The sequence below is a fragment of the Rhinolophus hipposideros genome (assembly GCF_964194185.1).
Source record: "Rhinolophus hipposideros genome assembly, chromosome: 10".
Classification (NCBI taxonomy): domain Eukaryota; kingdom Metazoa; phylum Chordata; class Mammalia; order Chiroptera; family Rhinolophidae; genus Rhinolophus; species Rhinolophus hipposideros.
The window spans coordinates 74,706,253-74,729,513 of NC_138056.1; the positions used below are offsets into that span (position 1 = coordinate 74,706,253).

At 34.5% G+C, this 23,261-nt stretch overlaps 1 protein-coding gene across 1 annotated transcript in view; it reads right to left on the reverse strand.

Annotated features, from left to right (window-relative positions):
- Nucleotides 1-23,261, reverse strand: part of GUCY1A2 (guanylate cyclase 1 soluble subunit alpha 2) — a 284,653-nt gene that overhangs the window by 84,169 nt on the left and 177,223 nt on the right. The window contains exon 5 of the mRNA XM_081065007.1: nt 14,050-14,535. Coding sequence (XP_080921133.1) covers nt 14,050-14,535 — 486 coding nt within the window. The remainder of the gene's footprint in view (nt 1-14,049; nt 14,536-23,261) is intronic.

Below are 23,261 nucleotides of genomic sequence, written 5' to 3' on the forward strand. Positions count from 1 at the left end.
GTAATCAACACAGTGTGGTACTGGTGAAAGAACAGACAAATATTTCAGTGGAACAGAATAGAGATCGTTCCAGAAATAGACCCCCATAAATATAGTCAACTGATCTCTGACAAAGGGGGAAAGGCAAAACATGGAACAAAGACAATCTCTTCAATAAATGATAATAAAACAATAGGACATCCACATGACAAAAAAATGAATCTAGACACATACCTTATACCCTTCACAAAAATTAATTCAGAATGGATCACAGACATAAATGGAAAATGCAAAACTATAAAACTCCTGGAAGGAAACATAAAAGAAAACCTACATGATCTTGGGTATGGTGATGCCTTTTTAGATACAATACCAAAGACATGATCTATGAAAGATAATATTAAGAGAATGAGAAGACAAGCCACAGACTGGGAGAAAATATTTGCAAAAGACTGTTATACAAAATATGTAAAGAACTCTTAAAACTCAACAATAAAAAAACAAATAACCTGATTTTAAAAATGTGCTAAATACCTTAAGAGAAACCTCACCAAAAAAGATATACAAAGAAGATGGAAAATAAACATATGAAAAGATCTTCACATCATATGTAATTTAGGGAAATGCAAATTACAACAACAAGATACCATTACACATCTATTAAAAATGCCAAAATCCAGAACACTGACAACACCAAAAACTAACAAGGAGGTTAAGCAACAGGAACTCTCATTCATTGCTATTGGGAATGTAAAATGATATAGCTTATTGGGAGATATTTTGGTAGTTTCTTACACAACTAAACATACCTTTACCATAGATTCTAGCAATTGAACTCCTTTTTGTTCACCGAAAGGAGTTGAAAACTTATGTCCACACAAAAACCTACATATAGATGTTTACAGCAGCTTTATACAAAATTGCCAAAACTTGGAAGCAACCTAGATGTCTTTCAGTAGATGAATGGATAAACAAATCGGGGTACATCCAGGCATGGAATATTATTTAGCACTAAAAAGAAATGAGCTATCAAGCCATGACCAGACCCAGAGATTTAAATGCATATCCCTAAGTAAAAGAAGCAAATTTGAAAAGGCTGCATACTGGAGGATTCCAGCTATATGACATTCTGGAAAAAGTAACACCGTGGAGACAATAAAAAGACCAGTGCTTGCCAGTGACTGAGGGGGCAGCAAGGGAGGGATGAACAGGCAGAGCACAGAGGATTTTGAGAGTAGTGAAAATACTCTGTCTAATAGTAGAATGATGGATATATGTCATTAGACATTTTCCAAAACCATAGAATGTGCAATACAAAAGTGAACGTGAAGGTAGATTGTGACCTGTGGGTGTTAGGATGTGTCGGTGTAGGTTCATCGTAGTAAAATGCACGTTCCGGTGAGTGATGTTGTTGATGGGGAAAGCTGTGGGGCACAGGGTGGATGGGAAGTCTTGTTCCTTCCTCTCAATTTTATTGTAAACCTAGAACTATAGGAAAAACATAGTCTTTTTAAAAGTTGTACAGCCCAATTAGCAAATCCAACGGAAATATTTTATTCAGAGTTCGTTTTTTTAAGGGAATATAATCTAACCTCCATAAATTCTACTAGTCTAAAAAATCTATGGAATTACTTTCTTTTATCCCCCAGATTAAGTATAGTTTAGAAAAGAACCCTTCCCCAATCCCTCTTCCATGAATCGAAATCTGTTACATGCTTCCACATCCATTTTTTATGTTCTATCTTTTCTGAAAGTATCCCTAATCTTTCAGGAGGATATCATCTTTGCTCCTTTTAATATTCCAATAAAACTCGGCTTCTACATCTCTTATAACTGCAGTTATATGTGTTCATACTCTCTCTACTATCATCCTGTCTAAATTTCTAAGTCATGTAATCTTTGAAGACAAGGGCAATATCTTTGTTATCTTTTTAAAGCCCTGCTGGAGCTAGCACTGTGCTAGCATAGTAGACACTTAGAGAATTATGACTGAATCAAATTGTATCATAAACATCTCCGTCAAGGGCTAGGACAATACAATGTGTAAATTACCTTTCAAAATCAAAGTCATTGTTACATGACTTTTCAAAATATGTCTATTCAATCAGCTCAGGTTAAGCCTACATAATGCCAAAACAAGAACATCTTCCGGTGATCAGGAGATTTGCATGAACAATGGAATGGAAGTATTTCCATTCAGTAGACAAAACTGACCACTCCTGTCAGGGTTTCAATATTGAGTTAGGCCTCTTGTACATTCCTTGCCAGCCAGGTAATGCTACCACTATTTCTCACTTGAACTATGGCCGTAATATCTTTATGTACTACTTTTGTCTATTAACTGTCTCTCCACCCCTACCCTGCACTTAAATCTATACCCTACACTACTGTTAAAGTGATCTTTAGAAAAGCAAATCTATTTACACCACACCTTTATTCAAAATTCTTCAGTGACTTTACAATTGCTGGATCATTGAGACCCCTATGATCGACACCCAAATCCTTGAAATGGTTAAAACATCTGTAGGTTCTAGCTCCTAACTACTTCTATGTCTTTCTCTTGTGCTACTCTTCTCCATTCTTCAATTTTTAATTGTTCATCATGTTCCTTTCTGACTCAGCTTTTCCACATCCTGAGCCCACTGCAGAGAATCCTCTGCTTACACCATCCCTGCTACCTGCTGGATGCCTACTCATCCTTTACATCTCAATTTAAAAGTCACCTCCTCAGGGGTGCCTTCCTGAACTCCTGGACTAAATCAGTGTCTTTATTATACTCTCTCATAACACCAGGTAATTTTAATTAGTCATTCTTATTGTGGTTTATAATTACATATTTTTGTGAGCATTGATTAATCACTGTCTTTCTCATTAGACTGTGAACTCCATGAAGGTAGGTGTCTTGCCTACTTCACTACTTGGTGTGGAGCCTGACACATGGTAAGTGCTCAAGAAACTTTTTTTTTTTAAGGTATAAGTGGGTGAAAGTGGTTGGTCAAGTTATAGACCTCCTTAAGACCACGCCCTCAGCCCTCCCAGAGCACACTCCCAGAGCCCTCCCAGAGCACACTTCTGGAATTGAAGAAACCTGAGCAATGTTAAAGCCACTATCTATCAGCTTTGTAACCTCAAACAAGTTGTTAAACCTTTTAAGTCTCATTTTCTTCTGTGAAAGGGAGATAATAGCTATTTTACAAAGTTGCTGAGAAGATTAAAGAAGATAATTTTATACTTCTCTAGTGATAATCATAATTTTAATCAATCAATTATTAACTGAATATGCAATTATTTGTTTAATGTCTATCCTCAGTGCTCAACTATAAGCACCTAAGAATATGAACCATGCCTGTCTTATACACCGCTATGCCCAATGCCTAGCTGAGTATTTAGAACACAGAAGGTAATCAATGGTTATTTGTTGAAGATAAAATAAATCAATAAGTATATATAAAGAATTTAGCATGGTACCTGGCACATACCAGGCACCCAACAAATATCAGCCCTTACTATACGTTGAAAGTCTGTGTCCCCCAAAATTCATATGTTGAAATCTAATTCTCAGTGTGATGATATTTGGATGTGGGACATTTGCGAGGTGATTAGGGACCATTGGAAGGACTCCACCCTCATGAATGAGATTAGTGCCCTTATAAAAGAGACTCCAGAGAGCTCCTGTACCTTCCAGCTGTGCGGACACAGCAAGAAGACAGCCATCTATGAAGTAGTAATGGGCCCTCACTAGGCACTGAATCTGTTGATGGCACTGAATCATCTTGGGCTTCTCAGCCTCTGGAACTGTGAGAAATAAATATCCACTGTTTCTACACCACCCACTCTATTGCATTTTTGTTACAGCAGCCTGAATAGATTAAGACAATTCCTTTCCCTCCCTTCATGACAAATTTCCCAAGACACTCTTTCTAGCCTTGGTCTTCTTTCCTATGAACGATTCTAGACGAGTCAATTGCCAAAAAAATTTGAGACTTCTATAAAGAAGTAGAAGAGGGGCACAAATAGGTTATGTGACTTAAGTGACAAAGACAGAATTAAAATTAGCTTTTCAGGCTGAATATCTAATACCCTTCCCCTGACACTTAACTGTCATTGCACTGTCACAAGCAATCCCAACAGTCCTCGTCTCGCCTCTTCCTGATGGTCAAAGGACCTTCTTTTATCTGAGAGCTGAAATATGCCCTGTTGTTTATGAGGCAGTGACACTAGTAATTGAATTTGGTAAGTGAAAAAGGGAGAGGCACAAAGTTATCATTTTATGGCAGCAGAAAAAATATCTATACAATATCAGACTCTGAGTATCAAAGAGAAATACGAAATTATAAAATACTGCTTTAGACTATCTTAAGAACAGCATTATCATAATAGGCATCTAACACATAGAATCCAACACATTTGGATGTCATTTGATTATGTCATTGGATTATCATTTTCCACTTTAAGTAAACCCAAGTCATTTCAAGTTTGCCATATATGAATAACTTATTAATAGGGAGTCAGCAGGGTTGATTTGCATTTTGGGAACATTTTCCTAGCTGTCTACATATAGCTCCAAAATTCAGTATTTAGAATCTTAGAATCTCATAGAAAGAAGTGACCTTTTCAAAATTTCTTCTATCTATGCCATCAAAAGATTAGTTTATATTTGAATTACTCCAGTAACCAGAGTGGACAGTTGCAGACAATATTTCATTGTTGGACACTGACTTCCCTAATGACTTCTACTGGGCTGAAATTATGTTTTTAACTTCTGCATAAATATCCCCTTTAGCCTCTTGGAGCCAAAGAGAACAAGTCTTTATTGCAGTCAAACACATATTTAAAAATAGTGCAGATTTGTTGAATGCTTTAAAAAAGGAGACTGTTAGATTCTTAACTCTAGGCTAAAATTCAAATTGCTATTTAAAAACTCAAACTCACCCTCCAACTATTATGTCAAGGGCCTCTTGTTCCTAATAAAGGTCTTTTGTTATTAGCTCTTTTCACCCTCTGAACAATCCTGTGACATACCATTGTTCTTATTTTAAAAGTATGAAATTTACCTGGTGATTGTCAAAGTTACTGGATACAGGATACCAATTTATGAAATCTACATATATAAATGCTAGAACAATCTTTGATCCTCGTTCTGCATCTAACTAATTAGGAATACTAGCTATCTGATACATAAATGATTTCAACCACTGTTTTCTAAAATATGAATTTTTTGCTGAATCGGAAATAAATTCAAATAACATCTCTGCCACTTACTAAACTCATCTACAGAAAGTACATAATAGCACCTATTCTACAGGGTTCTTGTGGAAAATAAGCAAGATATCACAATTAAGACTTCTAGTACTGCGTCTGGAACACAGTTTGTATTTAGCAAATGTGAATTCCATTCCTTCAGTTCCATTTTGTTTTAAGGAATTTACACTTTTAAAATTACTGTTATTAATTGGTAAGTAGTGAAAGGATTATATACAGCCTTTTTTCTACATAACAGCATTAATTAAAAGTTTGGTGAAAAAGGTAATAGAAACAATCCATTTCAATAAGATTTGCAGATTGCACTGAGGTTATCTTATCAGATAAACAAGAGGTCTCCTGTCTAGATCAATTTGTATTATATTTGGTGGTAAACTCATCAAATACCTGTATCATACATCTTGATGGGAACATAACTGACATTCATATTTGCTAGAATTTGCTAACTGAAATCCTCTGTTAAATGAGCTCAGGGTAAAATAAATGATTACTTAATAACAATAATTCTTTATGAAGAAAAGTTGGTATTTTTAAGTGAAATTTTAAAATAAATGTATTGGTGTAAGTAATAAACTAGGTAGTAAAACTTAAAATTGCAAAATGTACACATACTAAAAGCTAGTTTCTCATACTATTCTGAAAGGCATTAATGACAAGAGCAAACATATAGTTTCAGCTCAGAACTTAACTTTTTTACAGTTTATTGATACACAAAAGAGAGACATTTTGTAATAACATAAAATTCATAAGGCTAATAAAAAAATCTTCACTTGCATAATAGGGCAACATTTATCCTAATAGATATGGGAAATTCTAGCAACATGAGCCCAGTATACTAAGAAAACTTGCTAGAGACTTGTATCATATACTTCCAGACTGTTTTTAGAATCGATATGTATTTCCTTGGTGCCTTATTGCATTCAGGCTGCTGTAACAAAATACCATAGATTGGATGGTTTAAGAACAGGAATTTCTTTCTCACAGTTTTGGAGGCTAAGAAATCCAAGATCAAGGTGCTGGATGATTCAGTTGGCTCACTGATGAGGACTCTCTTCCTGGGTTGCAGATGGCCACCATCTACCTGTGTCCTCACCTGGCAGAGAGAGAACTCTGGTCTCTTCTTATAAAGACATGGATCCCATCATGGCATCCCTTCTTCATAATTTCGTCTAAATTATCCTAATTATCCACCAAAGGTCCCAAAAACCATCACATTGGGAGTAAAGGCTTCAACAAATGAATTTTGAAAGGACACAAACCTTCAGTCCATAACACCTGGTATTATAAAAATCAATAATATTACTCTCTTAGCAATAGCTAGCACTCTTTAGAAAATTAAAAATCTATAGGGATTAAAAACAACAACCCCAAAATATTTCGATAAATTCAAGCAAGACATTTTATCAATTTTGATTTCTGTTTGGCAATCCAAATTATTTTAGTCTTCTGGTTCAGAATTTGCCACAATGTTAAAAGAAAGTGTTCTCTTAACATAAAGGAGAAATAATTCAGGATGTCATGTTAGAATATAGAAAAATAAACATTTTAGGTTCAGTTTTATGGTGTTGGTTATAGACATTGCACAAGTCAGTATTACTTAAAGAAACACTGTCAACGTTATAAATCTCATGTTGTGACTCAGGTCATTCAGATAAAAGTGATTCATAAAGACAGAATATGGATTAATCTCCAAGAATAAGGATCTATGAGAACCCAGTGAAGATGATACAAATAATGTATTTCAGGGAGCTATCTCTCTCGCCCCATACAGTTACCTCTCTCCCTACCCTTCCTTCAGCCTTTCCCTGGCATACAATGTAATTCTAGTAACCTGAAAGAATGAACCCAAACAAATAAGCATTTTATCTTTTTCTAATAAGCACTGGCAACACCATAGTTATGTACATGCAAACACATGCACATACATGCATATGCACGCAGGACACACACCCACTCACCATATATACACAGAAACACCTATTTGAGCAATGACATTTCTAAATACTACCATTGGCCAGACATCTTAATAAGCAGTTTACATACATTTCCTTTAAAAGCTCAAAAAATATAAACATGCGGTAAATGCAATTTGTCTCATTATTTACAGACCGTGAAACTGAAGCACAGAGGTTAAACAAGTGGTTAAAGGTAGGAAGATGAGAACCCCAACCAGTACACTTAAGATAATGCTGGGGAAGTAGCAGCTGTAGCTAAATGGAGTAAGAGGAACATGAAAAAGGATCCAGCCTTCTCCTTGTTTCTCCCTTATCTTCAGCCTAAGAGCTTGCCAAAGGCAAAAATATAAATGAGGCAAAACCCTTGTCGGGTGAATTTTAGGGCATTATGGTATTTTGAAACTGACAGTATAATCTCCCCCGTAGAAAAGATACCAGAACAGAATGCTTATCTGTGACTCTCACCTTACCGTCTAAAGCATATAAATTAGTTCTTTTCTACTCATTAAAATTGTGCTAAAAATGTATACTAATTTCCATGCATTTTGTAGGTTTCTATGGGAGTCATACTCTGTTTTCAAGTGAGTGTGTCAAAAATGCTTTTGAAATGAGTGAATAAACAAATTGTGGTTTTTTTTTTAACTTCAGAAATTTCAATATTCTAGACTTACTAGAAAATATTGTTACTTAATTTTTAATAAAAGAGCAGTGAAAATAAATGGCATTGATGTTGGTGGGATCCACTAAAAAGAACTAGTATAAATCTTTAGTAGCTTTTCATTTCAAAAGTGTGTGCACTGGTTATTAAAGCAGAATGCTGGGAAGTGGAATAAAATGGTATATACATATTTATAAAATTCCAAGAATAACCTAAGTACTTTAACAGGCTATTTTATCAGAAAACAAAACAAGTGGGAAAGAAAGCATTTCAACTTTTTCCTGCAAAATCTAATTCACACTTGAGTGATATCCTTGAGGTTCTGCTTTATTTTCTGAAGCCTGGCTGAAGGTCCAGTGAACAGCTGGCTTTAGTAGCTCCATACTGTCAAATGTGAAGACAGATCAAAATTCTTGAGGCATAGAGTTCTGTAGCATTGTAACTTTATGTGGGAAACATCTGTTTTTGGCCCTTACCAAGGAGGTTAAATATGGGGATTCCAGTCTCACATAGCTCCTTCCCCAATTTCCAACTGCTAGCACATTAGTGCAAAGCTTAGGAGGTCGTCGCCAAGACATCTGAATCTGAAGGGCTTACCTGTATTTATTTTTAGAGTGTACAAACATTTTCCCACAAGCTCTTCAAGGAGCTACACTTAATAGAAATCTATAGATAATAGACTAAAGAGAGACTAAAGCAGAAAATTATCTACATATATAAATTAAAGGAAATGTATTAATGTTAATAGATTTTGTATTGATTAAATACCTTTTTTATTAGTATTGTATTTATGGAGAATTTGAGCTTATGAAGTCACCACAGTGTTTTCATTGGTCTTCAGAGATTTTCAGAACTCAAGGTATCTAGCAATTTTCAAACTGTATTAATGCCAAGAATGTTCCCCAATATATTCTATTCACTGTCAAGAATGGGTAGAAATAGCCTACTCACTATAGCATCTCTGTGGGTCTAATTCCTGTTTTGGCATTTAAAATGTCAGTGGACATCTCTATATCCTTTATGAAGTTGCCATATTTGGTTCCCCTTCAACTCTGTAGAGAGGGTCCTACACATTCTCTGGCTCTAAGTCTGGTCCTGGCCACAGAAAAGACCGTGGCTCTCGGTCAGAGTGTGTCCTGATGCCTGTCTTCATACTTGCTGCCTGGACACACTGCCTGCTTTCCAGTTCCAATAATCTAGACCCCAAGCCCAATCCCAAGGTTTGGTGTCCCCTAGGAGTGAGTCTGGATTTCTGTCCTTTTTACTTTGCTGGACTCAGCTTTTCTGCCTGGACTTTGAGTACTTGTGTTCCCTTGCTGACGTGAACTTTGTGCTGTTGCTTTTCAGATTTTTAACATCAGATTCCCGGATCTAACAGAATTCTGCTCCTGGCATTTCCTGGCTGCTCCATCTTTTCTTTCCTCTCCTTCTCCCCAGCCCCAGCCTGAAACTGATGGTCAATGTTTTAGCCTACCAACATTTTCAAAGCAAGTTTGGGATTTGAGATGGGAATGTCCCCCTATTCCCACCGCAACAGTGGGAAGTGTATTATTAATAATAGTTGTCAGAGTTGCCTTGGAACAGTGATTAAAAACACACACAAAAAAACATATTCATTATTCAGTTTCATTACTTTAAAATTACATCCCCTTATTGCCTGCACTTGGGATCATTCATCCCACGGTCCCCTTCTTGGTATGCTATTTTTCCATGAGCGGAATTAAGGGAGAAGATGCTAGCTGGTTTCTGACCATAAAACAGGATAGCAGATGGGAGAGTCCCCAAATTTAAGATGCAGCTTCTAAGAACATTGAATTATTTGCTACTGGAAGAGATGGGGTAGATTTGGGCTATAGAGTTTTTCTCATCACTTGACAGTGTAACTATTGATCATGTAACCTAGTTCTGAAACAGTTTCTCCTTTTTGTTTTTATTATTTGATCTTTGTCTGGATCACAGACTAGACTTATAGAAATACTGGAGGCTTTAGCATCAGACAAGCCACAGTTCAAATTCTGACTTATGAGTTACATTATCTGATTATTTAACCTTGCTAAAACTCAGTTCCTTTATCTGCAAATCGAAATAATGTAACAACTCCGCCTTAGTCATGGCAGATTAAATGAGATCCTATTTTATTCTTTCGTAATAAGCACTGGGTACACTACAGTTATGTACATACAGAAACCTACAAAATAATCACATAATGCATGTTCCCATATGTTCAGATACAACTGTATGGGACATTATAATGGCAGCTAACATGTTCATTTACTAATGTACACCAGGTGTTGTTTTAAGCATTTTGCATATATCAGCTAATTCAAATACTTACAATTTAACTATAAGGTAGATACATTTAATATCAACTTTATAGGTCACAGAACTGGAGAAAAGCGAAGTTAAGAAAGTGGTTAAAGGTGAAAAGATGAGAATGTAAGGAGTATATTTACATCCTTATCTAAGATAGCACTGAGATACTGTAGCCTTGGCTGAATGGCATGAGGCGGGTATGAAGAAGGCCTCATCCTTCTCTTTCCGTTTCCCTTATTTCTAACTAAACAGCTTACCAGAGGCAAAAATGTAAATTAAGGCAAAACTCACATTAGGTTGCTTCAATATCCAATGTCATTATTATTATTATTACTATTACTAATTACTGTCTATATGCCATTGATTTAAAAAGTTAGTTACTGGCTCTTTATTTTGTTAATTCTCTATGCCCTATAAGCCTGAAGAGCAAGATATTATATAGTATACTGTTTATATTGACTTTTTATTGAATATTTGTTTTTCCAGTTGTAACAGGATCAAAATTATAATCCAGGCCTTTGTCAACTTACCTAGCTTAGTTAATGTATATACATCTTCACATCTTGACAGCCAAGCATCGTAAAGGCTTTAATTTTTTCAGCACTTGAAATATGTACAGTAAAATCTATAGCTTCTTCCTAAACCTACTACTTTATAGAAGGTTTTGATTATTTTAGCAAAACCTTCTTATTACAGCCTAATTTAGCTGAAATCTATGACTGGAATTATAATTCATCACTGCATCATCTCCCTAGTGATAGGAAACATGGAATAATAAAATGATTAAGAAAGGGACAACCATAAATTTAGAAACTGGAGAGTGTAGTAGCAGACTTGGAATGACCCCTGTGGGACAGGCACTCTCTCTTTTTTCTTGGCATTCAGATTTACCTGGTTGCCTTCCACATATCTAACAACAACAAAAAGTGGGCTATAATATCTTTCTCTGTGGTATGGTTGTTTAACAAAAGTTCTACACATACTTTAAACCCTGCAAAATTCTACTTCATTATATAAAAACAGCATATTTATGGTCCTTAAAAAAATTCTAATCATCTTTGAGAATTTTTTTTTTCAATAGCAATTAAAGCTTTGGCAGATACCTCATGATATAAAATAACACTGTAAATTTTCTAGAAAATAATGTGGAATTATTGTAATGATTAGAAATTTTTAATTAGGCGGTTCAGAGAGAGGATTTCTAATTTATATTCCTCCTAATATTGTTTTCATAATATACTTTGTTTTATCTCACACAAGGGTAATACAAGGATGGACAATTAAGTTCATGGACTCACCCTAGAAAAAGTGCTACCCCATTGCTGAATATCACTACAATCACCTTCAAACCGGTCTCCTGAGGAAGCTATGCACCGACATCAGCACCTAGTCCACCCTCCAAAGCAATTTTGGAACTCTTTTTCTGGAATGGCCATCAGAGCTGTCGTCGTATTACCCTTGATGTCCTGAATGTCATCAAAATGTCTTCCTTTCAATATTTCCTTTATCTTCAGATAAAGAAAGAAGTCATTGGGGGCCCGATCAGGTGAGTAGGGAGGGTGTTCCAATACAGTTATTTGTTTACTGGCTAAAAGCTCCCTCACAGACAGTACCGTGTGAGCTGGTGCATTGTCGTGATACAAGAGCCATGCATTGTTGGCGAAAAGTTCAGGTCGTCTAACTTTTTCACGCAGCCTTTTCAGCACTACCGAAGAGTCAACTTGGTTAACTGTCCAGTTAGTACAAATTCATAATGAATAATCCCTCTGATATCAAAAAAGGTTAGCAACATCGTTGCAACAAGTTCGTGAACTTAATTGTCATAACTCGTAGTCTCTTTTATCTGTCTTTCCCTCTCCTTGACCATATTATCATCACTCTGTCTTCAGCACATAGTCTAGTGCATCCTAGTCTGGATCTCCAAACTTAACCCCCATAACCATGAATACACATCAAAGCTTCCCTATACATCTGTCCAAGATACATATATATATATATATATACTAACATCAAAGATTTGTTAAACACACCTGGGCCTTGAATTGTATTACGTTGGAATTTATTGCTAAAATTTCATAAGCAAGTTCTGTGTAAGAGAATTTGTGAACCAGAATTACTTGCTTTACATATACATATATGAAAGATAGAAAACACAGTGTTGAGTATCAGAACTAGTAGATCCATTATGTAAGTTAAAACTTTCTCATAATTATTTATCAACTATATGGAACTGTCCCTGATTTAATAACATTGGAAAATTTGAGGCTTGCACAGCATATTTCCATAGATTTTCTGTCAGGTGTCCTAGCTTATCTCAAAATATGGGAGACTTGATGTCTATAAAAATCTAATAAAAATTACATTTTTAAACTTTGAAATTGTTTTGGTACCCTCAGAAGGCATCCTATTTCTTTTTTCTCAAAACCTAACAGATACTTATATTTAAATCAGGGATTCCTGTGTTTTTCCAAAAGAGAATCTATTTATCTATCACTTTCATTTAGTTGTATGACTTAGAACCAAAATAACATATGACCACTTTAGTTGGAAGAAGCCAACACAGCAAATCAGTGGTTCAGAGGGAGGAGACTGGTCATTGCAGAGATTAGTGCAATAGTACCCCAGTCCTGGTGAAAAAAAAGTACTGGCAAATTCAGGCTGACCTGCTGTATCTTCTGGAAAGGGCTGGGTATCACAGTGGCAGACTCATTAGTGTCTGTATGGTTTAGCGTCAGACATTTGGCTACCTCTACCATAAATAATATAACGAAACATTACAAGGAAGTTAAAAATAATTTATAAGAAGTCTTATTTTACATAACAAGGCAAATCCCTCATATATACTCACACTGCATGTTTACTCCTCAGAAGAGACTGACTAAAAATTTAAGCACTGGCTATATAGTATTATACATAATGGAAATAGTGAACACTTTTTTTTAAAGGAGATACACCTTTATGAAAATAATGCGAAATAGGTTCTTTCCAAAGAAACTGCTTATGTGCAGATCATACCGTAAAAAGAAATAGTTGTCTAGGTGAATTAGTACAGAAGAAAATAAAAACCTATAGTTCACTACTGTTTATTTATACTAAATGTACTTGCTATCCTTCATGTAATAAAGCCATGAACCCTGACATTGTGCAATCTTTGTGAAATTCTATGTGAGGTTACAGAGTTATTCCTTAGGTAGGTATGCGGAAGAATCACTCAATATATTACTATGGTTTTAATAACAAATTAATAAGTTCATCAAATCAGACCAACCAATACTGATTGGTATCCATTTCCAAAGCTCTCCCATTATTTAACTTGAAAAATTAAGGTGCTTCCACTAAAAGCCAGTGATCATTTGTGCAATAGCTAAAATATTTGCACGTGTCTTTCAGAACTAGAGGGACCTCACTTAATTGGCAATACAGTGCAAAATACTGATTAGCTATGATTTGACTGATCATGCAATGCATATTTCAACACAGCTTATTGCTTCTTTTTAACTGTCAACATAAAATTCTTAGTTTATATTGGAATCCTGATCTCTAAGAAAGACAGTTATGTGGTTAAGTTGCCTAGTATTCAACAAGTTTAATTTTTCCATAATAATAAATTTAGAGGACTAGCTCTACACAATTTTTCCTTACTGAGCAATATCATGATTCACAGTTACCTATAGTATATCAGCACTATGAATTGACTCAAAATCAAAGTTTACTCATAAAGTATAAATACCTGTATTCTGTATAAAAATTTCTAAATTAAAGAGATGCCCATCATTTACTATCAAGTTAAAGTAAAAAAAGAAAAGTCTATCCTTGCAATTTAATTTAAATCACAATTTACTGTTAAAAAATATTTACATATAAGTAACTAAACCCCATTACCTTATAAATATCCAAAAATCCACACTGGTGATCAAATCGGGTGTACAGTTCATTCAGCATGCTGATCACTTGCATGGGGGTACACTGGGCACAGATGGCTGTGAAGCCAACAATGTCTGAAAAGAGCATGGTGACATCGTCAAACTTTCTGGCCTGCACTTGCTGCCCTTGCCACAATTGCTGGGCCACATCACCAGGGAAAATAGAATACAGGAGATCCACTGTTTTCTTTTTCTCTTCTTCCAGGGCCTGGTGAGTTCTTTCTAAAGTTGCTTTTAATTTATCCATCCTCTTCTTCAAGCCATCTTGGGCCTTTGCCTGCTCACCAACCAAAATGACATCTCGGGTGGCATCATGGATAGGGATGTCTGAGAGATGCAGGCCCCGGCCCATGAGTTCATCCAACTTGTCCACACACGGAGAGCCCAAGAATAAAATGGAATTTGATTCTGGGACATGGATCATTTGTCCTTTGACTTCCATCACCTGCAAAATTAACATGGAATTTTGATCAGTGTTCTTCACATAGTAGATTCATAAATTTAATGTATTCTCTGATGAAGAGGAAGAACAAGAAATACTGTATTAGCTATATTGACTTTCTGGATTCATACAAGCAAATTTAAATATGATTTATAGCCGGTGTAAAATTCATGGTTTCAAATAGAAACATTTGCTTTGTCTCCCACTTGGCCACTTTCTAAAGACAATGATGAAATAAAAAGTGAGATCAATGGGAAATGAAACAAGAAAACATTTTCATTCAAAATGAAATTACAGGTACACCACGAAACTGGTTCATTAGCCAGTTCAAAAACGTTCAACGTGCTAATAATAATAGAATTAGAATAAATCCACCTGTCAAAATAACTACATTTAACTGTCATTAAAATAACACTCAGAAAACAAGCCCAAGAGATTAAAATGAATCAAAACACCTGTTTGTACTTATGTAAGTCATATTTCTACCAGTTATAGTCCTTTGAACATACAATAGTCTTTGCACTGACTAGATTAAGGGACAATTCACTTGGTCTTAAAAATAAAAATTTAAATAGATATAATTAAGCCAGTATTATCAGAAAGTAACTATCACTCAACTAGCATGCTCAAGATAAACTAAAAACAAACCCCCCAAATCAGGATAGCCTTAAAGGAATTCAGTTAATAAAGAATCTGAAAATGTAGCAATTTAAATCTATCCCTCCCTCCTGTGCTCTTGGATTGGAGAATTGGAGGAAGTGATGTTTAATGGAAAACTTTAGTGAACACAGATTTATACTATCTTAGCTTGGTGCCCTAAGAAATACTCAGAGGGGATGAGCACCGGTATGAAAGTAAGGAGGACTTACAATATGACTATTTAAATATAGTTATTGGGGTTAGAATAAGGTACCTCAGCACACCTGGAGAGGAAGGTGGTTATAATTACCTAGAAAGAACAGCCTAAGAGTTGACCAACCGAGATTGTACATTAGTTTCCCCTATGTGGCTTTCCACTACTACATGGAATGTACTGAATAAATTCATTTTTCTTTATTCTTCATAGCATAAAGTAGTTAGGCTAGTTGATGAAGCAAGAGGCATAGAGCAAATATAGGGTAAAACTATAGAGAGTTGTATTTCTAAGCTCACTATAGTTTACTTTATTCTCCTTGCACCAATCACCAAAATCTAAATTTATATAAGAAAATTGAATTTTTGTTTGATGTTATAATTTTTGTGACATGAAACGTTCACTTTATCTTATGTAAAGTTTCTGCTAGTATTTGGGATTTCATCCATCCACACACAATACTCTCATTTATTCATTGAAGTATTTATTGTTTACTGTTTACTAGTATAGTTCTGGGTGATAAGCATAAAAAGATAAAATAAGTTCCCCCCTTTCAAAGATATCACAGTATGGGGGTAGGGAGAAGCCAAATCTATACAGCACAGAGAATAGCATGAAGAGGACATTTTTAATTCAAAGTGGATTGTCAAAAGATTGCACACTATGGCTTGGAATACAAAGAAAAGAATTGTTTTGAAAGTATTTCTAAGTTACTTTATATAAGCCTGATTTGCTTTCGAGGGGAGAAGTGTTGTTAATGATATATACTTTCCTATTGTTAGAATATTAAAGGTATAATAAGAAACACATAATGTAGAACTTCATGGCAAAAAAAAAAGTATTAATATGTTAATTTTTTAAAGATATAAGATGAAAGCAAATCTCTGATGCTCATAGATTTCGACTTCTATCTGGGATCCATCTCCCCCCATCCCATCTCCTTCCTCATATTTCTTCCTCATTGTTTTCTTTTTCTTCTCCACCTTGCTTTTTTCTTCCTTCTCCTCTTTGTTCTTTGGACTTCAACTTTTTTTCAACATTCTTTCTTCATTTGGTCTTTCTCTCTCATCACTGGTTTTCCTCATTTTCCTCAGTAATTCTTCCTGTTTCTTTTTCTTTCCCCTTTCTATGTAGCAACTTCCACGTTTCCCATCAAAAACGGACCTTTACCTTTTTTGCCTTTGCCTCTATCTCTCTTTTATTTTAAATATGGAATTAGTATGTGTAGATGCATAATATTATAAATTTGCTATCTGTAATAAATAAGAGTGTTTAATTTACGAAGAAGCAGAATTGAACGTCACGTCTCACAAATATAAAACATAAATATATTCTTGATTTATATGTGACCATTAACTCATTTTTTTAAAAAATCTCTGAATCAGTAGAGCTTGAGAGAGAAAAAAATAATTGCTTACCTTCTGCACCGCAGACAAACAACTCATGAAAGAGAAGCCCCAACATACACAGTAAACAACTTCTTTTTTAAAATAATTTTCATCAGTGAATTTTCTTCTTATTTAATAACTGGGCATACTCATTTGGAGCATTTGTCTGTCATAAATGCAGTTTTATTTTAATTGGAAAATAACAAATTATTTTTCTTGATGGTTTTTGTTTCATTATAATTATAGATTCAGAAATTCACCATGATCTGCATTTATTAATTTAGCAATGTGCAAAACTGTTATAAGAACTACGTTTTTATGTAGCAGAAACAGATTTGTGTAAAACTGCATTACATTGAAACATCTCTGTAAGTTTTCACTGCATCCTAAATTATAGTAAAATTTTAATGAAATAGCATAAGGCATAAGAAAAATCAACTGTCTTTAAATCTATCACATTTCAGAAACTGGTAAGCATAATAAAGAGGAGTATTTGGCTCTGGGCAAAAGGGTTAAAAAATCATCCTATATCAAAGCCTGATTGTCAAGTTCTTTTGAAATTACCTATGTTTTTCTATTTCTATGCATAGATATCTCTATGAGAACATTTACCACTATAATCAAAAATGAATTGAAAATTAAGAATTTGGAAGAAGTTCGACCTGGATTTGAATTCCAGCTCTCCTGACTTTAAGTGTGCAAATTGATCTACGTTCAATTATTTGTCCTTTCAAAGCCTCAGCTTCTTTCTCTATAACATGGAGGTGATCATGATCAAGATAACGCTGCTGATGAGGATGAAGCCTGTAGCTACTCAAGACATCTGTTGAGCACTTGCTATCTATCGGCTAAGTACTGTGTTGAGCACTTAATTTATATTTTGTTATTGAATTTTATTTTCTGCTAGCTATTACTATCCTCATTTTTTAGATGAGATTTAGAGAGGTTAAGAGCCTTGCCAAGAACACAGCTAATAAACAGCAGAGTCAGCATTCAAACCCAAGGTGGATTGGCTCCACAGAACATGCTCTTGGCGGGGTAGGCGGTTGCGGGGGTGGGGTAGGGAGAGAGACAGTGACAATTCTAAATATGAATCAATGTCATGGAAAAATAACCTTAATGAGATGTTCACAATAAGCATTTAAAAGAGAAAAGTTGTTGCTATTGATTTAGATGAAATAGCTATTTGCAATCCTATCCACTTAAATTCAGTTCAGTGAAAAGATCACGTCTAGATGTAATTTCAGATCTTTCAGATCTCTGGAATATAATTTATGAAAGCATAAGGAAAATGGTATGTCCCTGGTCTGCAGAAGGACACAAAGTAAAATTCACTTTTGAAGAATTAGGACTAGACAAAAAAAAAAAAAAAAAAAAAAAAAACTAGGAGAAAAAAAATGGTCAGACCAAGAAACTTCTATGTCCTCACAGTCCAGACATTTTCCCTCTCATAAACCTCATCCTGAGTCCTCAAAAAACTGGAGTAACCTACCACAATTAGTGCCCAGCCAGGAAGTACTCTTTACCCACATGGTTGGAAAAAAACTTCTTTAACATAAAGACACTAAAACACCTGGTCTCAGGGAGCTTGTTCTGTTCCTCAAGCAGCATTAAAAAGGACCAGTGAGAGCCCCAGAGGCATGAAATAAACCAAGCAGATGAAAATAGCACCATATACCCTCTGAAAATTACACTGTCATTGCAACCACAGCCTACAAAAGTAGGCCAGGATCTGTGTGCCAATCCTAAACAGAGTGGCTTCCTGAAAGAATAAAACAAATTAAATAGGATCTATCAATGTTTAATATAATAGCCAACTGTCCAGTATAAATTAGAAAACAACCATCATAATAAGAACCAGGAAAATTGTATCTTTAATGAGAAAAGGAAATCAATTGAAATAAGACTGACAATGAAATGAACGATATTGAAATTATCTGTCAAGAATTTTAAGGAAGCCATCATAAAACATTTCAATAAGCAATTACAGGTTTATTGAAAGAAATAAAAAATTAGAAAAACTTAGTAAAGCAATAAAATATATAAAAATAACCAAATGGAACTTACAGAACTGAAAAATACAACAAAAACAGAAAATTCACTAGATGGGCTCAAAAATAAAGTGGAGATAACAGAGGACAGAATCAGTGAATTTGAGGAAAGTTGAACAGAATTTACTTAATCTAAACAGAGAGAAAATAGACTGGAAAAAAATATAAACAGAGTCTCAGAGACCTGTAGGACAATAACAAAAAATCCAACATTTACATCATGAAAGTCCTAGAAGTAGAGAAGCAAGAGTAGGGTTGAAAAGCATTTCAAGAAATACTGGCTGAAAGTATCTCAAATTTAACTAAAGATAAAAACCCACAGAATCAACAAGCTATGTGAACCTCGAGTAGCATAAATTCAAAGATACTTACTTCAAGTCACATCATAATTAAACTTCTGAAAACTAATTTCAAAGAAAATATCTTGAAAGCAGTTAGAGGGAAATGATGCATTACTTACAGGGAACACTAATTTGAATGACAGTAGATTTTTGCATCTGAAACTATGGCGACCAGAGGAAAGTAGCACAGCTTTTAAATATGAAAGGAAAGAAGTGTCAACTGTGAATTCTATATCTGTGGAAACTATCTTTCAAGAATGAAGTGGATAGTATTCCATTGTGTATATATAACACATTTTCTTTATCTAATCATCTGTAGAAGGCCACTTTGGTTGTTTCCATGTCTTGGCCATTGTAAATAAAGCTGCAATGAACATTAGGACACATATCTTTATGGATAAATGTTTTCAGATTTTTTGGGTAGATACCCAGGAGAGGGATTGCTGGGTTATATGGTAATTCTATTCGTAATTTTTTTGAGGAACCTTTACATTGCCTTTCATAACGGCTGTACCAGTCTGCATTCCCACCAACAGTGTATAAGGGTTCCTTTTTCTCCACAGCATCTCCAACACTTGTTACTATTTGTCTTGTTGATGATAGCCATTCTGACTGAGGTGAGGTGATATCTCATTGTGGTTTTTATTTGCATGTCTCTGATGATTAGCGATGTTGAGCATTTTTTCATATGTCTATTTGCCGTTTGTATGTCCTTTTTGGAGAAATGTCTCTTCAGGTCCTCTGCCCATTTTTTAATTGGATCTTTTTTGTTGTTGTTGAGTTGTATGAGTTCCTTATATATTTTGGATATTAACCCCTTATCAGAGGCATTGTTTGCAAATATCTTCTCCCATGTGGTGGGTTGCATCTTTATTTTGTCAATGGTTTCTTTTGCTGTGCAGAAGGAAAATTATTCTGCCATAAGAAAAAATGAAATGGTGCCATTTGCGACAACATGGGTGAATCTTGAGATTATCATGCTAAGCAAAATAAGTCAGATAGAAAAAGTCAAGAACCATCTGATTTCACTGGTATGTGGGATATAAAACTGAAAGCAACAAAGGAACAAGACAAAGAAACAAAAACTCATAGACACAGTCAATAGTTTAGTGGTTACCAAAGGGTAAAGGGGGAGGGAGGTGATAAATGAGGGTAAAAGGGCTCAAATATATGGTGATGGAAGGAGAACTAACTCTGGGTGGTGAACATACGATGTGATATGATATATAGATGATGTATTACAGAATTATACACTTGAAATCTATATAACTTTACTAACGATTGTCATCCCAACAAACTTAAATTTTTTAAAAAAAAAAGAATGAAGGGGTAATAAAGACATTTGCAGACAAAAGCAGACCTACCCTTAAAGAACGGCTAAACAAATATCTTCAAACAGAAGAAAATCAGAGATGGAATCATAAAGCGTCAGGAAGGAAAAAAGAACAGAACGAATAGAAACACGGGTAAACACAATAGATTATCCTTCTCCTCGTGAGTTGTCTAAAACATACGTGGTGATTACAAAAGTTATAACACCGTGTGATACTCACCATAAGATAGAAGCAGAGAGAGATTACACACACACGCACACACACAAGAGAAGATGATGTGAAGAAAGAGACCGAGATTGGAGTGATGCAACCACAGCCAAGAAACACGAAGGCATGCCAGGAGCCACCAGAAGCTGGAAGAGTCAGGGTAGAGCTTGTCCCCCAGATCCTCAAGAGAGAGCATAACCCTGTTCACAGTTTGATTTCAGATGCTGACATCCAGAACTGTGGAAGTCTAAATTTCTGTTATTTTACGCTATCAAGTTTGTGGAAATTTGTTACACTAGCCACAGGAAACTAATATAGATTGGAACAACAGAATCAACAAATAGGATCTAACATATAGAAGATGCAGCAATAGTAGAATATACATTTTTTTCAAGAGCCCATGGAACGTACAGTAAGACCACATCCTGGATCACATACAAAAACACATCACATTTTAAAAATTAAAATTACATAGAATATGATCTCTGGCTACATGGAACATAGCTAAAAATCAATAACAATAAGACATATTCATAATAGTAAAAGACTGAAAACAGTTGAAATGTATTTCAGTAGGTGATTGGTTAAACCAAATGTAGACTACTACTCAGCAATATAAAGAAATATTCAATTAACATAGGCAAAATTTTAGCGTAATTTGTAGGTAATTATGCTGAATGAAAAACTGTTCAGTAGAAGACTCTGTTTTCTTTGCTTGCTTATTTATTTTTATCATTCCATTGTTTGTGGTTTGATTCTTAGAATCTAATTATCCGAAGAAATAAGGTGTTTTGAAACAAAACCAATTTTTTCCCCAGAGTTATTGATTTTTTAAAATTTCAACCTAATGTCTGCATTTATAACAGCCACAGTTAAAAAATTTGTAATTTTCTTTCCTTTTCTGACAAGAATTCTTTATTAACTATTCTTATTTAAAGATGCAATGTAAAAATTCTTAATTCAAGTGCACTGAATATAATTTAAAAGAAATTAAAAGCATTAATTAATTTATTTATTCGTCTGTTTTACAAATATTTACTTAGTACCTATGACCTGCCAGTACTAGTCAATGCACTTTAAATAAGCAGGAATTTAAGTGAAACAACTCTGCTTTTCTCTTATTGGATTGAACAGTAAATTCAATAGCAGAGTAGATATGTATTTGGGGGAATATTAACATCTAAGGCTAATTATACTATATTTATTCTATAGATTAAAATGTTGCATTGGCTGAGATGAAATACAACAAAAATCATACAGTTCATTACTAAAATCAGCAATAAAACAAAAACATAACACTTCAGAGATTTTATCTTTCTGTGCTTGCTTTCTTTTCCCCTGTATTTATAGTTTTATTGCTATTCTTTAAATCTCAGAAATTCATTCTAAAAATGGATTTGAATTCTGTTTTGATAGATAAGCCAGTAAACCATATAATCAAGTCGATTTAATGTTCTATGATTAGATGCCACTTTCCTTTTTAAATCACAGCAGTATTCACATAACATTGAAAGAAAATACGTTTATGCTTTATAGCTGAAACAAGTATATCAGTAAATGTTTTGGAATTCTATTGTGAAAGGTTTGTGTTTTTCTTTTAGATTCATTGTCATTTTTTTTATTTAACAAGCACAAAATTTCACACTACATGAAGAATATTAAATTGAGATGCAATTCCTAATACTTCGCATACACAGACTGCCTTTTCACCCACAGGGTGCAAATGACTTTATTTGTCATCACAGTCATACAATCAACAAGTCACACACATTTCAGGAATAGCACTAAAAGTCTTCCTTGCTTAAAACCCACAGTTAGCCTGCACTTCTGGGGTGCCTTTGTATCCACACTGTCACTCACACATCCCATGGGAAATGCTGGTGATATTTCTCTATATACAGTTTATAAAACTACACTTTCAAAAGCTATAATAAAATTTTGGAACCACCATTAAAGTATTCTGCAAAGACAGGAAATTCTATACTCTCGTCAAGGAAATATTACAAAAATGATTCTGCAAAAAAGCACGAACACGTTATGTAAGGTCAAGTGAAGCCTCTTCATAGTAATAGAGAGCAATGTTGATGTGTAAAAAATATTGGCCACTTTGAACCAGCCAATTAAACATGAGAATATTCTGATAAGGCCTAAAACAATGACAACAAAACAACTCAAATTGTCCAATTATGTATTATTTATGTGTGTGTGTGTTGTGGTTTTTGTGCACTTATATTAAAATATCTGTTTTCCCACACCTCATTTCATTCCTGTGAATAAGGGATAGAATGGAAAATCAGGAGTGGCTATTTAATATATTGCTTAATAATGAAAATAGCCTATTTGCATTTTGACTCGATTTCATTAAATATTTAAAAGAAATAACTAGAGTTTGTGCTTAAACCCAGGTTGGCAAAGCCCATTGTTGTATTTTTATATACATAAAAAATATTTTATGTAGAATATTGAATTTTTACAGAGAGAATTGTTATTCAGTAGATCTTTCTGTAATGATGAAAATCTGTTCAGTGTGACTGAAGAAATTTTAAATTTGATTT